At 43.3% G+C, this 13,976-nt stretch overlaps 1 protein-coding gene across 6 annotated transcripts in view; it reads right to left on the reverse strand.

The window, feature by feature from the left end:
* exoc6 (exocyst complex component 6) overlaps window positions 1–13,976 on the reverse strand; it is a 388,637-nt gene that overhangs the window by 25,481 nt on the left and 349,180 nt on the right. For all 6 annotated transcript variants that reach the window (XM_082965010.1, XM_082965008.1, XM_082965009.1 and 3 more), the window contains 3 exons: window positions 6,098–6,209; window positions 3,876–4,010; window positions 2,764–2,943 (listed from right to left, as the gene is read on the reverse strand). In XM_082965010.1, the coding sequence (XP_082821136.1) occupies window positions 2,764–2,943; window positions 3,876–4,010; window positions 6,098–6,209 (427 nt within the window). The remainder of the gene's footprint in view (window positions 1–2,763; window positions 2,944–3,875; window positions 4,011–6,097; window positions 6,210–13,976) is intronic.

Consider the following 13,976-nt stretch of genomic DNA (forward strand, 5'->3'; position numbering starts at 1 on the left):
GTTCCACCAGCAACAGGTCTGGTTTGGGGTTTCACCAGCAACAGGTCTGGTTTGAGGTTCCACCAGCAACAGGTCTGGTTTGGGGTTCCACCAGCAACAGGTCTGGTTTGGGGTTTCACCAGCAACAGGTCTGGTTTGGGGTTCCACCAGCAACAAGAGAACAGCGTATGTCCTCTGTCTCCTCTAGCTACTTCCTGTCCTCTGTCTCCTCTGGTTACATCCTGACCTCAATCTCCTCTAGTTACATCCTGTCCTCTGTCTCCTCTAGTTACATCCTGTCCTCTGTCTCCTCTAGTTACATCCTGTCCTCTGTCTCCTCTAGTTACACCCTGTCCTCTGTCTCCTCTAGCTACTTCCTGTCCTCTAGCTACTTCCTGTCCTCTGTCTCCTCTAGCTACTTCCTGTCCTCTGTCTCCTCTAGCTACTTCCTGTCCTCTGTCTCCTCTAGCTACTTCCTGTCCTCTGTCTCCTCTAGTTACTTCCTGTCCTCTGTCTCCTCTAGATACTTCCTGTCCTCTGTCTCCTCTAGTTACTTCCTGTCCTCTGTCTCCTCTAGTTACTTCCTGTCCTCTGTCTCCTCGAGTTACTTCCTGTCCTCTGTCTCCTCTAGTTACTCTAGCTAGCTACTTCCTGTCCTCTGTCTCCTCTAGCTACTTCCTGACTAACTGGGATTGGAACTTTGGTCCGTTTCATTGGAAGTTGTTCTCCCCCAGAAATGACCGTTTCTCATTTTGTTTGTTCTAACGATTCATATCCTCCCCAGTCACTCTTCAGTCTAATTTGATGTCAAGTCATTATCATAACCTAGAATGATCTAGTTGCCTTGAGGTTAAGGCTTTCTGTGGAACTAAAAGAGAATGAAAATGGTACCGAAGATAAGCATCAGCAGTACATAACTCCAACCCTGAATACACATTACTGCAGTACAGTGAGGGAAAAAAGTATTTGATCCCCTGCTGATTTTGTACGTTTGCCCACTGACAAAGAAATGATCAGTCTATAATTTTAATGGTAGGTTTATTTGAACAGTGAGAGACAGAATAACAACAAAAAAATCCAGAAAAACGCATGTCAAAAATGTTATAAAACGATTTGCATTTTAATGAGGGAAATAAGTATTTGACCCCTCTGCAAAACATGACTTAGTACTTGGTGGAAAAACCCATAGAGGTCAGACGTTTCTTGTAGTTGGCCACCAGGTTTGCACACATCTCAGGAGGGATTTTGTCCCACTCCTCTTTGCAAATCTTCTCCAAGTCATTAAGGTTTCGAGGCTGACGTTTGGCAACTCAAACTTTCAGCTCCCTCCACAGATTTTCTATGGGATTAAGGTCTGGAGACTGGCTAGGCCACTCCAGGACCTTAATGTGCTTCTTCTTGAGCCACTCCTTTGTTGCCTTGGCTGTGTGTTTTGGGTCATTGTCATCTGGAATACCCATCCACGACCCATTTTCAATGCCCTGGCTGAGGGAAGGAGGTTCTCACCCGAGATTTGACGGTACATGGCCCCGTCCAACGTCCCTTTGATGCGGTGAAGTTGTCCTGTCTCCTTAGCAGAAAAACACCCCCAAAGCAAAATGTTTCCTCCTCCATGTTTGACGGTGGGGATGGTGTTCTTGGGGTCATAGGCAGCATTCCTCCTCCTCCAAACACGGCGAGTTGAGTTGATGCCAAAGAGCTCCATTTTGGTCTCATCTAACCACAACACCTTCATCCAGTTGTCCTCTGAATCATTCAGATGTCCATTGGCAAACTTCAGACGGGCATGTATATGTGCTTTCTTGAGCAGGGGGACCTTGCGGGCGCTGCAGGATTTCAGTCCTTCACGGCGTAGTGTGTTACCAATTGTTTTCTTGGTGACTATAGTCCCAGCTGCCTTGAGATCATTGACAAGATCCTCCCGTGTAGTTCTGGGCTGATTCCTCACCGTTCTCATGATCATTGCAACTCCACGAGGTGAGATCTTGCCCCCAGGCCGCGGGAGATTGACAGTTCTTTTATGTTTCTTCCATTTGCGAATAATCACACCAACTGTTGTCACCTTCTCACCAAGCTGCTTGGCGATGGTCTTGTAGCCCATTCCAGCCTTGTGTAGGTCTACAATCTTGTCCCTGACATCCTTGGAGAGCTCTTTGGTCTTGGCCATGGTGGAGAGTTTGGAATCTGATTGATTGATTGCTTCTGTGGACAGGTGTCTTTTATACAGGTAACAAACGGAGTGTGCTCCTAATCTCAGCTCGTTACCTGTATAAAAGACACATGGGAGCCAGAAATCTTTCTGATTGAGAGGGGGTCAAATACTTATTTCCCTCATTAAAATGCAAATCAATTTATAACATTTTTCACATGCGTTTTTCTGGATTTTTTGTTGTTATTCTGTCTCTCACTGTTCAAATAAACCTACCATTAAAATTATAGACTGATCATTTCTTTGTCAGTGGGCAAACGTACAAAATCAGCAGGGAATCAAATACTTTTTTCCCCTCACTGTACATAACTCCAACACTGAATACACATGATTGCAGTACAGGACTCCAACACATACACGTATTACTGCAGTACAGGACTGCATCCATGCCACAGTGGATATCATCAACAGCGTCACTCAACCCAATGAGAAGCACAGTAGATACAAGCCACCACCGTCACGTAATACTGATACAAGAACAACACTTCAACAAACAAACTACCACAATAACTCACAACAACAAAAAACTCCATCTCCCAGACTTCCCCTGCCTGCGGGGGGCGTGGCTAACTCACCGGCAGGTGTGTGAAGACCTGGAAGGTGCTGCGGAGGAAGTTGATGAGGTCCATAAGGTATCCACTGGCCTGGCCGTCTGACTCCGGCATGCCCCAATCATAGTCTGCCAGCTGGATAAACTCGTCTATCTTCTGGTTTAGTTTGGTGTAGATCTCTCCCTCCGCTGCATGACGTGCATCCTGGACACACCAGACAGGGAACACCAACACGTCAGTACTACGGAGGTTACTACTGACAGAATGAGCTGAACGGCAGGTAATACTACATCAATACTACGGAGGTTACTACTGACAGAATGATCTGAACGCCAGGTAATACTGCCTCAATACTACGGAGGTTACTACTGACAGAATGGGCTTAACGCCAGGTAATACAACGTCAGTACTACGGAGGTTACTACCGACAGAATGAGCTGAACGCCAGGTAATACTACGTCAGTACTACAGAGGTTACTACTGACAGAATGAGCTGAACGCCAGGTAATACTGCGTCAGTACTACGGAGGTTACTACTGACAGAATGAGCTGAACGCCAGGTAATACTACATCAGTACTACGGAGGTTACTACTGACAGAATGAGCTGAACGCCAGGTAATACTACGTCAGTACTACGGAGGTTACTACTGACAGAATGAGCTGAACGCCAGCTAATACTACGTCAATACTACGGAGGTTACTACTGACAGAATGAGCTGAACGCCAGGTAATACTACGTCAGTACTACGGAGGTTACTACTGACAGAATGAGTTGAACGCCAGGTAATACTACGTCAGTACTACGGAGGTAACTACTGACAGAATGAGCTGAACGCCAGGTTAATACTACGTCAGTACTACGGAGGTTACTACTGACAGAATGAGCTTAACGCCAGGTAATACTACGTCAGTGCACATTGATGAATGATGCTGAAGTACCGGAAGCTCTGTAAAGTTTATGACAGTTCCCTTATTCCATCAATAAGCATGTTTTGAGCCTGCGGCAACACAAGAGAAGAGACTTCGACTAATGAATATACCTTAAGTTTGTTTGTTTATTAGTTATATCTAGTTAGTGAAGTAGAAACCCTGGTGGAGAATTCAGACAGAAATACCCAAGGATTTCCTACACTACCTTAAAGGTGGAAAGGCCGTAGAGCCGTGTGGTGTGTACGGTCTCAGGTGAGACGTTGGTGATGTTGGTGATGAAGTCCTCCAGGTATTTACAGGCCTGCTCCAGATGGGTTGTGTTGATGATGATCTGGACTAACTGCAATACAAAAAAAGAGACGTAACGGGACCAAGTGGGTCAACTGTCAAATATATCAGCACTTTTCTTAAATAATTCCTTATCAAATAAGATGAAATAGAACAAAAATATTTTTTGGTCACCACACCTTGAAGAAACAGTTAAATTTTTTTAGTAAACAATTATTAGCATCCCTGTATATAGCCTCCACATTGACTCTGTACCGTAACACCCTGTATATAGCCTCCACATTGACTCTGTACCGGTACCCCCTGTATATAGCCTCCACATTGACTCTGTACCGGTACCCCCCGGTATATAGCCTCCACATTGACTCTGTACCGGTACCCCCTGTATATAGTCTCCACATTGACTCTGTACCGGTACCCCCTGTATATAGCCTCCACATTGACTCTGTACCGGTACCCCCTGTATATAGCCTCCACATTGACTCTGTACCGGTACCCCCTGTATATAGTCTCCATATTGACTCTGTACCGGTACCCCCTGTATATAGTCTCCACATTGACTCTGTACCGGTACCCCCTGTATATAGTCTCCACATTGTACCGGTACCCCCTGTATATATCCTCCACATTGACTCTGTACCGGTACCCCCTGTATATAGCCTCCACATTGACTCTGTACCGGTACCCCCTGTATATAGTCTCCACATTGACTCTGTACCGGTACCCCCTGTATATAGCCTCCACATTGACTCTGTACCGGTACCCCCTGTATATAGCCTCCACATTGACTCTGTACCGGTACCCCCTGTATATAGTCTCCACATTGACTCTGTACCGGTACCCCCTGTATATAGTCTCCACATTGACTCTGTACCGGTATCCCCTGTATATAGCCTCCACATTGACTCTGTACCGGTACCCCCTGTATATACTCTCACTATTGTTATTTTACTGCTGCTCTTTAATTACTTGTTACTTTCATTTCTTATTTTTTAAACTGCATTGTTGGTTAGAGGCTTGCAAATAATCATGTCACTGTAAGGTTGTATTCGGCGCATGACTTGTACCTAATAAACTGTCCTTTCAATTAGCGGATTTGGCTATTTCAGCCACACCCATTGCTTACACGTGTATAAAATCGAGCACACTCCTATGCAAATCTCCATAGACAAACATTGGCAGTAGAATGGCCTTACTGAAGAGCTCAGTCACTTTCAATGTGGCACCGTCATCAGCTTTCCAACAAGTCAGTTCATCAAATTCCTGCCCTGCTAGAACTGCCCCAGTCAACTGTAAGGGCTGTTATAGTGAAGTGGACATGTCTAGGAACAACAACGGCTCAGCCACGAAGTGGTAGGCTACACAAGCTCACAGAACGGGGGGTGCCAAGTGTTGAAGCGCATAAAAAAAATGAGCGGTTGCAACACTCACTACTGAGTTCCAAACTGCCTCTGGAAGCAACGTCAGCACAAGAACTGTTTGTCGGGAGCTTCATGAAATGGGTTTCCATGGCCGAGCAGTCGCATACAAGCCTAAGATGACCATGCGGTATAGCAAGCGTCGACTGGAGTGGTCTAACGATGGTCTCTGGAGCAGTGGAAACACGTTCTCTAGCGTGATGAATCACGCTTCACCATCTGGCAGTCCGACGGACAAATCTGGGTTTGGCGGATGCCAGGAGAACGCTACCTGCCTGAATGCATAGTGCCAACTGTAAAGTTTGGTGGAGGAGGAATAATGGCCTGAGCCTGTTTTTCATTGTTTGAGCTAGGAGCCTTAGTTCCAGTGAACGTTACAGCATATAATGACATCCTAATTGATTCTGTGCTTCCAAGTTCATGGCAACAGTTTGAGGAAGGCCCTTTGCACAAAGCGAGGTCCATAGAGAAATGGTTTGTCGAGATCGGTGTGGAAGAACTTGACTGTCCGGCACAGAGCCCTGACTTCAACCCCATCGAACACCTTTGGGATGAATTGGAATGAAAACAAGTTCCCGCAGCAATGTTCCAACATCTAGCAGAAAGCCTTCCCAGTAGAGGGGGGGACCAACTCCATATTAATGCCCATGATATTGGAATGAGATGTTGGACGAGCAGGTGTCCACATACTTTAGGTCATGTAGGGAATAATGTACTGTACCTCAGTTAGTCCTATATGGGGTTTCTTGATGAGGTTCTGTAGACAGCCACTCAGTGTCCTCGTCAACAACAGGTTTGTGGATTTACGGAGCATGTCATCGATCTCTGTCCAGCTGGAAACACAAACCAAAACAAAACCATAAGAGAAGTGATGTTTCACAAAAGTTCCCGAACCTTTCTATTCTCATAGTTTCTACAGATTGTAAATTAAAAGATAACATGTTTTGATTAACAGTATTATAATTATTGATCGATTGACTATGACTTTTCAGATCACCCAGCAGTGCTATTTGCAGAGTTCACGCCATTCCTGAACCTGCGACCAAAAACAAGCCACATATGGACAGTACTACAACAAACAATCAAATGATTCTGTCTCTTCACAGCAACATCTGCAGATAACATTCTATTGGTTGCAAGAATTTTGAAAAATTGTAATAAAAAAAATTCTAAGTTGTGTGTTGTTTTGTGTATCAATTCATAAACCATGTGTCATGGAATCGGTACATTGAAAATCTCTTCCGAACTATTTAGCAATCTGTACAGCACAGGTGTACATTTTTTTGGTCCTTAAATGAAAGCATTATACTTTATTTATCACAATTTCCTCAAACCGATTTTGGTCTTTAATGCAGGTCCAACAGACAAGTTCTTTACTTTCTCCCCCTTTCACTTGGCCTCTTCCATTTGTGTGCTAATGCTGCAATTAGTTGGTTGTAATTTTGGATAGAGCAGACTTCTCCATATAGTTTTGTGTGACAACTCCACCAGTCCTATTAATGATTTAATTTACAAAATATTATTTTTGTAAAAAAATGTTTTTTTTAAATGTTATAATATTTGTTGTAATATTTGTTCTGTCTTTTCTAGTGGATTAAACTGAAATTTCAACCAACTTTCTATGACTTGTTCTAAAAAATAGCGATATTTTTTAGATCATTTCATTTTCAAACAACCTAAAGTGAGAGGTTGTAATCTGAATAAAGGGGAAAAGGCCATTCTTGAACACTGGGAGAGACATTTTTACTAACCTGCTAGAGAACCTGCTAGAGAACCAGTTCAAATTTAAGTATAGCTTTTGTATTAATGAAGCCTTCAGTGAGAGGTCTAATGCTTTAATATGTAATAATTTCTGCCCTCTGAATTCATTATATAAATAGGCCCGTTTAATTTTGTCTGTCTTGCCATTCAAAATAAAATTGAATATTTTTTGCTCATATAATTTAAAAAACAAGTCATTAGGTGTAAAGGTAGGACATACGCAAATAGGTAAACTGGGATATGACTAAAGAGTTAAATCAGGGTGATTTTTACACAAATAGACAGGTATTTTCCCTTTCCATGGTAGCAAGATCTTATCTAGTTTTCCTAACTGTCTACAAAAATGTATTGTAGTGAGATAATTTCTTTCTTTCGGGAAATGAATAAAGTATGTCCACTTCACCGTCAGACCATTTTATTGGTAACCTACACTGTAATGTAAAAGTTGTATTTTTTAGTGATCTAATATAGTACACTTACCATAATTTGGTTGTAATCCAGAGAGGTTAGAACAATTATCTAGATCCTCTATGGGGCTGTGGAGGGATCCAAATTGTGGATTTAAAAGAAAACATGAATCATCTGTATACAATGACACCTTTGTTTTTAAACCCTGGATTTCTAGCCCATTGATTTTATTGTTGGATCTGATTTTAATAGCTAACATTTTGACGGCCATAACAAATAGATATGCCGATAGTGGACAACCTTGTTTTACTCCTCGAAAGTTTAATACTTTCTGAGAAGTGGTCATTATTTACTATTTTACACCTAGGGTTACTATACATACCTTTAACCTATTGTATAAGAGATTCTCCTAAATTAAAATAGTCCAGTCATTTATATATAAACTCCAGTCATAATTATCAAAAGCCTTTTCAAAGTCTGCTATGAAAACCAGACCTGGTTTCTCAGCGTTTTTTCATAGTGTTCTATTGTTTCCAGTACTTGTCTTATATTATCTCCAATGTATCGTCCATGTAAAAAAACCTGTCTGATTAGGATGAATAATATCCAACAATAGCTTTTTTAATTCTATGCGCTATGTATCATGCTAGACTTTTTTGCATCACAACACTGAAGTGTAAGGGGTCTCCAATTTTTTTTTACGGACTGGATCTTTATATTTACCACCTGGGTCCTGTTTCAGTAATAATGAAATCAGACCTTCTTGTTGAGTACTATTTTTATAGGAGTAATTAAAACATGCTAATAACAGTCATCTGAGTACATCAATAAAGATTTAATATACCTCAACTGGTATGCTATCCAGCCCGGTTGGAAAAGGCAGTTATAAATGATTATAAATGTTATAAATGATTCTGTCCTGGTTAAAAACAACTTGTCATCCAATAGGCTTTGATTAAAATTTCAAATAACCTCGCCCACGTGGAAATGCTGTAAGAGTAATGTATATGCCAAATATTTGATGGTATGACTGCATTCTGTCCCCTATGGACGCTTTAAACTTTTGGTGCCAATGAGAACGACATAAGAAAGTAGTCAAGACGACTTGCTTGATTTGAACCACTTGTGTTAGCAGAGTCCTAGAGCTGTGTGTTAGGTTCTGCAGATAAGAGCTGTACATTGTGAGGTGTTGATTGGTTGGCAGGGGTCAAGTGAGTAAAACGCTCTCCAGAGACGAGGGATGCATCTTTCTGTAATTACGATCAAATTTTTTGGGGCTACCCAAGAGGAAACGTCAGGGTTAAAGAGGCAGGGGGGGGGGGGTCCTGGGGAGATTAAGGCAAAACTGGCCACCTCCTCCCTTCATTTTATTGATCAAATCAAGTCACTTGCTAATATGATGGAAGACATCCGATTGCGGATTTACTACCAGAGAGACTTTCGAAAACTGCAATACGCTCTGCTTTTCTAAAACATGGCTATCGGACAAGATGCCCCCCACGACTTTCCAACTCAATGGTTTTTCCATTTACTGAGCGGACAGGACACTTGAGTCAGGGAAATCCAGAGGGGGAGGGGTTTCCATATACTGAGCGGACAGGACGGTTGAGTCAGGGAAATCCAGAGGGGGCGGGGTTTCCATATACTGAGCGGACAGAACAGTTGAGTCAGGGAAATCCAGAGGGGGAGGGGTTTCCATATATACTGAGCGGACAGGACAGTTGAGTCGGGGAAATCCAGAGGGGGAGGGGTTTGCCTCTTCATCAACAACAAATGGTGTGCTGACTCAAGCGCAGTAGACGTCTCAAACCATTATTCTCCCATCTTGGAATAGGGAGTTTTTTAGCTGTTATCGTGACTGTGGTATACTTTCCACCTCAGGACAAGAAAAAAAAAGCTGGCACTCAAAGTAACTGTACAAGGCTATAAACAAGCAGGAAAACATGCATCCAGAGGCTGCTTTCTTGTGGCCGGCGAATTTAATTCTGCATCAATAAGACACATGATACCCGACTTCCATCAATACGACTCCTTTGCCACTAGGGGGCGATAAAGTCTTAGACCACTATTATTCTAAACAAGCAAGCAATCTTTACTAATGGCATGCCACTGACTTTGAGTAAAGCCAGTGTGTCTATGTATGCAGATGACTCAACACTATACACGTCAGCTACCACAGTGACTGAAATGACTGCAACACTTAACAAAAAGAGCTGAAGTTAGTTTTAGAGTGGGTGGCAAGGAATAAATTAGTCTTAAATATTTAAAAAAACTAAAAGCGTTGTATTTGTGACAAATCATTCACTAAACCCTAAACCTCAACTAAATCTTGTAATAAATCATGTGGAAATTGAGCAAGTTGAGGTGACTAAACTGCTTGGAGTTACCCTGGATTGTAAACTGTCCTGGTCAAAACATAGCTAGTAGTAGAGTCTGTCTGTAATAAAGTGCTGCTCTACCTTCTTAACAACACTATCAACAAGGCAGGTCCTACAGGCCTTAGTTTCTACCTTCTTAACAACACTATCAACAAGGCAGGTCCTACAGCCCCTAGTTTCTACCTTCTTAACAACACTATCAACAAGGCAGGTCCTACAGCCCCTAGTTTCTACCTTCTTAACAACACTATCAACAAGGCAGGTCCTACAGGCCCTAGTTTCTACCTTCTTAACAACACTATCAACAAGGCAGGTCCTACAGGCCCTAGTTTCTACCTTCTTAACAACACTATCAACAAGGCAGGTCCTACAGGCCCTAGTTTTGTCACACCTGGACTACTTCTCAGTCGTGTGGTCATGTGCCACAAAGAGGGACTTAGGAAAATTACAATTGTCTCAGAACAGGGCAGCACGGCTGGCCCTTAAATATACACAGAGAGCTAACATTAATAATATGCATGTCAATCTCTCCTGGCTGAAAGTGGAGGAGAGATTGACTTCATCACCACTTGTATTTGTGAGAGGTATTGACATGTTGAATGCACCGAGCTGTCTGTTTAAACTACTGGCACACAGCTCAGACACCCATTCATACCCCACAAGACATGCCACCAGAGGTCTCTTCACGGTCCCCAAGTCCAGAACAGACTATGGGAGGCGCACAGTACCACATAGAGGCATGACTACATGGAACTCTATTCCACATCAGGTAACTGATGCAGCAGTAGAATCAGATTTAAAAACAGGTAAAAATACACCTTATGGAACAGCGGGGACTGTGAAGCAACACAAACATAGGCGCTCACACACACACACACACACACACACACACACACACACACACACACACACACACACACACACACACACACACACACACACACACACACACACACACACACACACACACACACACGTAAAGAAGGGGCGATAGTCATTTAGTTCAGTTACTATAGAATATCTTCAAAGTATTGACTCGGGACGTCGGGTTTGAAATGAAAGCTTCTTTTAGTAATACTACTTGTTCACGTTACATTTAACAACTTTAGATTCTACAAAAAAATTAAAGAAAGTTGCTAGCGAAAGTCAGGATAATCACTTGTACATAACTGGCTCCTCTTACTTCCTGTCGCAAGGCATTCTGGAACTTGCAGTCTAAAGCGTAATCCAATACTAACCAATACAACAACAAATATGTAAGTAGTTCTCTAAATTTCCAACACACGAATTCTAATACAATTACATATGTAAATAACTGTAACGAAAATATCTTTAGATACAGCTCAATGAATTAACTGTAAACATTAACTCTGTAATCCGTTAAAGTTACAAGAGTTACCTTTGCTCTCTTGGGAACAGGAACAATGGTGGACATCTTGAAGCATGTGGGGACAGCAGACTGGGATAGGGAGAGATTGAATATGTCCGTAAACACTCCAGCCAGCTGGTCTGCGTGCGCTCGGAGGACGCGGCGAGGGATGCCGTCTGTGCCGGCAGCCTTGGGAAGGTTAACACGCTAAAAATGTCCTACTCACGTTGGGCACGGACAAGGAGAGCCCACAGTCCTTGGTAGCGGGCAGCGTCGGTGGCACTGTGTTATCCTCAAAGTGGGCGAAGGTGTTTAGCTTGTCCGGAAGCGAGACGGTGTTCGCGACGTGGCTGGTTTTCCCTTTCTTGTCCGTGATTGTCTGTAGACCCTGCCACATACTTCTAGTGTCTGAGCCGTTGAATTGAGACTCCACTTTGTCTCTATACTGACGTTTTGTCTGTTTGATTGCCTTGCGGAGGGAATAACTACACTATTTGTATTCAGCCATATTCACAGTCACCTTGCCATGGTTAAATGGTTCACGCTTTCAGTTTTGCTCGAATGCTGCCATCTATCCACAGTTTCTGGTTTGGGTATGTTTTAATAGTCACAGTGGGTACAACATCCCCTATACACTTTCTGATGAACTCAGTCACGGTATCCGTGTATTCGTCGATGTTATTCTCAGAGGCTACCCGGAATATATCCCAATCCGCGTGATCAAAACAGTCTTGAAGCATGGATTTCGATTGGTCAGACCAGCGTTGAATAGACCTTAGCACCGGGTACTTCCTGTTTGAGTTTCTGCCTATTAGGTAGGGAGGAGTAAAATGGAGTCGTGATCAGATTTGTCGAAGGGAGGGCGGGGGAGGGCCTTGTAGGCATTTCGAAAAGCTGACTAGCAGTGGTCCAGTGTTTTACCAGAGCGAGTACCACAGTCAAATTTTATTTGGTAAAATCCCCAGCTACAATAAATGCGGCCTCAGGATATGTGGTTTCCAGTTTGCATAAAGTCCAGTGTAGTTCTTTGAGGGCGGTCGTGTTATCCGCTTGAGGGGGGAATATACACGGCTGTGACTATAACCGAAGAGAATTCTCTCGGGAGGTAATGAGGTCGGCATTTGATTGTGAGGTATTCTAGTTCGGGATGAGTGGTTCATCATGAAACATACAACCCCGCCTTTCTTCTTCTTCCCGGAGAGTTCTTTATTATTCCTGTCTGCGCGATGCACTGAGAACCCAGATGGCTGTATGGATGGGGACAGTATTCCCCGAGAGAGCCATGTTTCCAGGAAACAGAGTACGTTACAATCCCTGATGTCTCTCTGGAAGGAGCTCGTCTACTTTATTATCCAGAGACTGAACATTCTCTAACATAGAAAGATAACGTTATCTAAAAGACATCCTGGCAGTGTAGAGAACATTCTGCTGTTGTAAAGCACTTTTTCTGCATTTCTATGCATTTTGTTCCTCTGCTAAAACATTATACCAAAATCATTGGGCATGTGCTCTGAATGCCCGTTGTATTTATTTTTTCTATTCTCCCTGACTGTCTAGCTTTTATTTGATTGAAAACTAACAAAGATGGTATTATTAAAAAATATAGTTCAAAATCTTTTTTGTACGTTTTCTATACCCAAGAAATTACCAGAGACAGCCCACCTAAGAATAGTCTATACAGCAAAAACCCTGTAACTTGCTCTCACGACTAATTTCCTACACATTAAAGGAATAGTTTGATATTTTGGCAAAGAAGCAATTCATCTAACTCCCCCCCCCCCCCCCCCAGAGTCGGACGAACAAGAATAGCTAGCATGCTAACTGTTGTAAACGACCAGTTATTGAGCAAACGCTAGTTAGCGTTGGATCGTGAACCTACCTCCAACTTCCTTCATACTGGACGCAGAGACATAAAAAGTGTAACCACTGTGGTATTGTATTGCAGCAAGAGATATTCAAGGACATTTTAATTTAAAAAATAGCTGATCTCCTGCAGAGGGCAGCAGACTCCCGGTTATTAACCCCTGTACTAGGGACCCTAGTGAGGGAACAGCCAGGCTCTGACTCCCAGTTATTAAACCCCTGTACTAGGGACCCTAGTGAGGGAACAGCCAGGCTCTGACTCCCAGTTATTAAACCCCTGTACTAGGGACCCTAGTGAGGGAACAGCCAGGCTCTGACTCCCATTGATTAAACCCCTGTACTAGGGACCCTAGTGAGGGAACAGCCAGGCTCTGACTCCCAGTTATTAACCCCTGTACTAGGGACCCTAGTGAGGGAACAGCCAGGCTCTGACTCCCAGTTATTAAACCCTGTACTAGGGACCCTAGTGAGGGAACAGCCAGGCTCTGACTCCAAGTTATTAACCCCTGTACTAGGGACCCTAGTGAGGGAACAGCCAGGCTCTGACTCCCAGTTATTAACCCCTGTACTAGGGACCCTAGTGAGGGAACAGCCAGGCTCTGACTCCCAGTTATTAAACCCTGTACTAGGGACCCTAGTGAGGGAACAGCCAGGCTCTGACTCCAAGTTATTAACCCCTGTACTAGGGACCCTAGTGAGGGAACAGCCAGGCTCTGACTCCCAGTTATTAAAACCCTGTACTAGGGACCCTAGTGAGGGAACAGCCAGGCTCTGACTCCCAGTTATTAAACCCCTGTATAGGGACCCTGGTGAGGGAACAG

Source organism: Salmo salar, chromosome 18 (assembly GCF_965601325.2).
Source record: "Salmo salar chromosome 18, fSalSal1, whole genome shotgun sequence".
Taxonomy (NCBI): domain Eukaryota; kingdom Metazoa; phylum Chordata; class Actinopteri; order Salmoniformes; family Salmonidae; genus Salmo; species Salmo salar.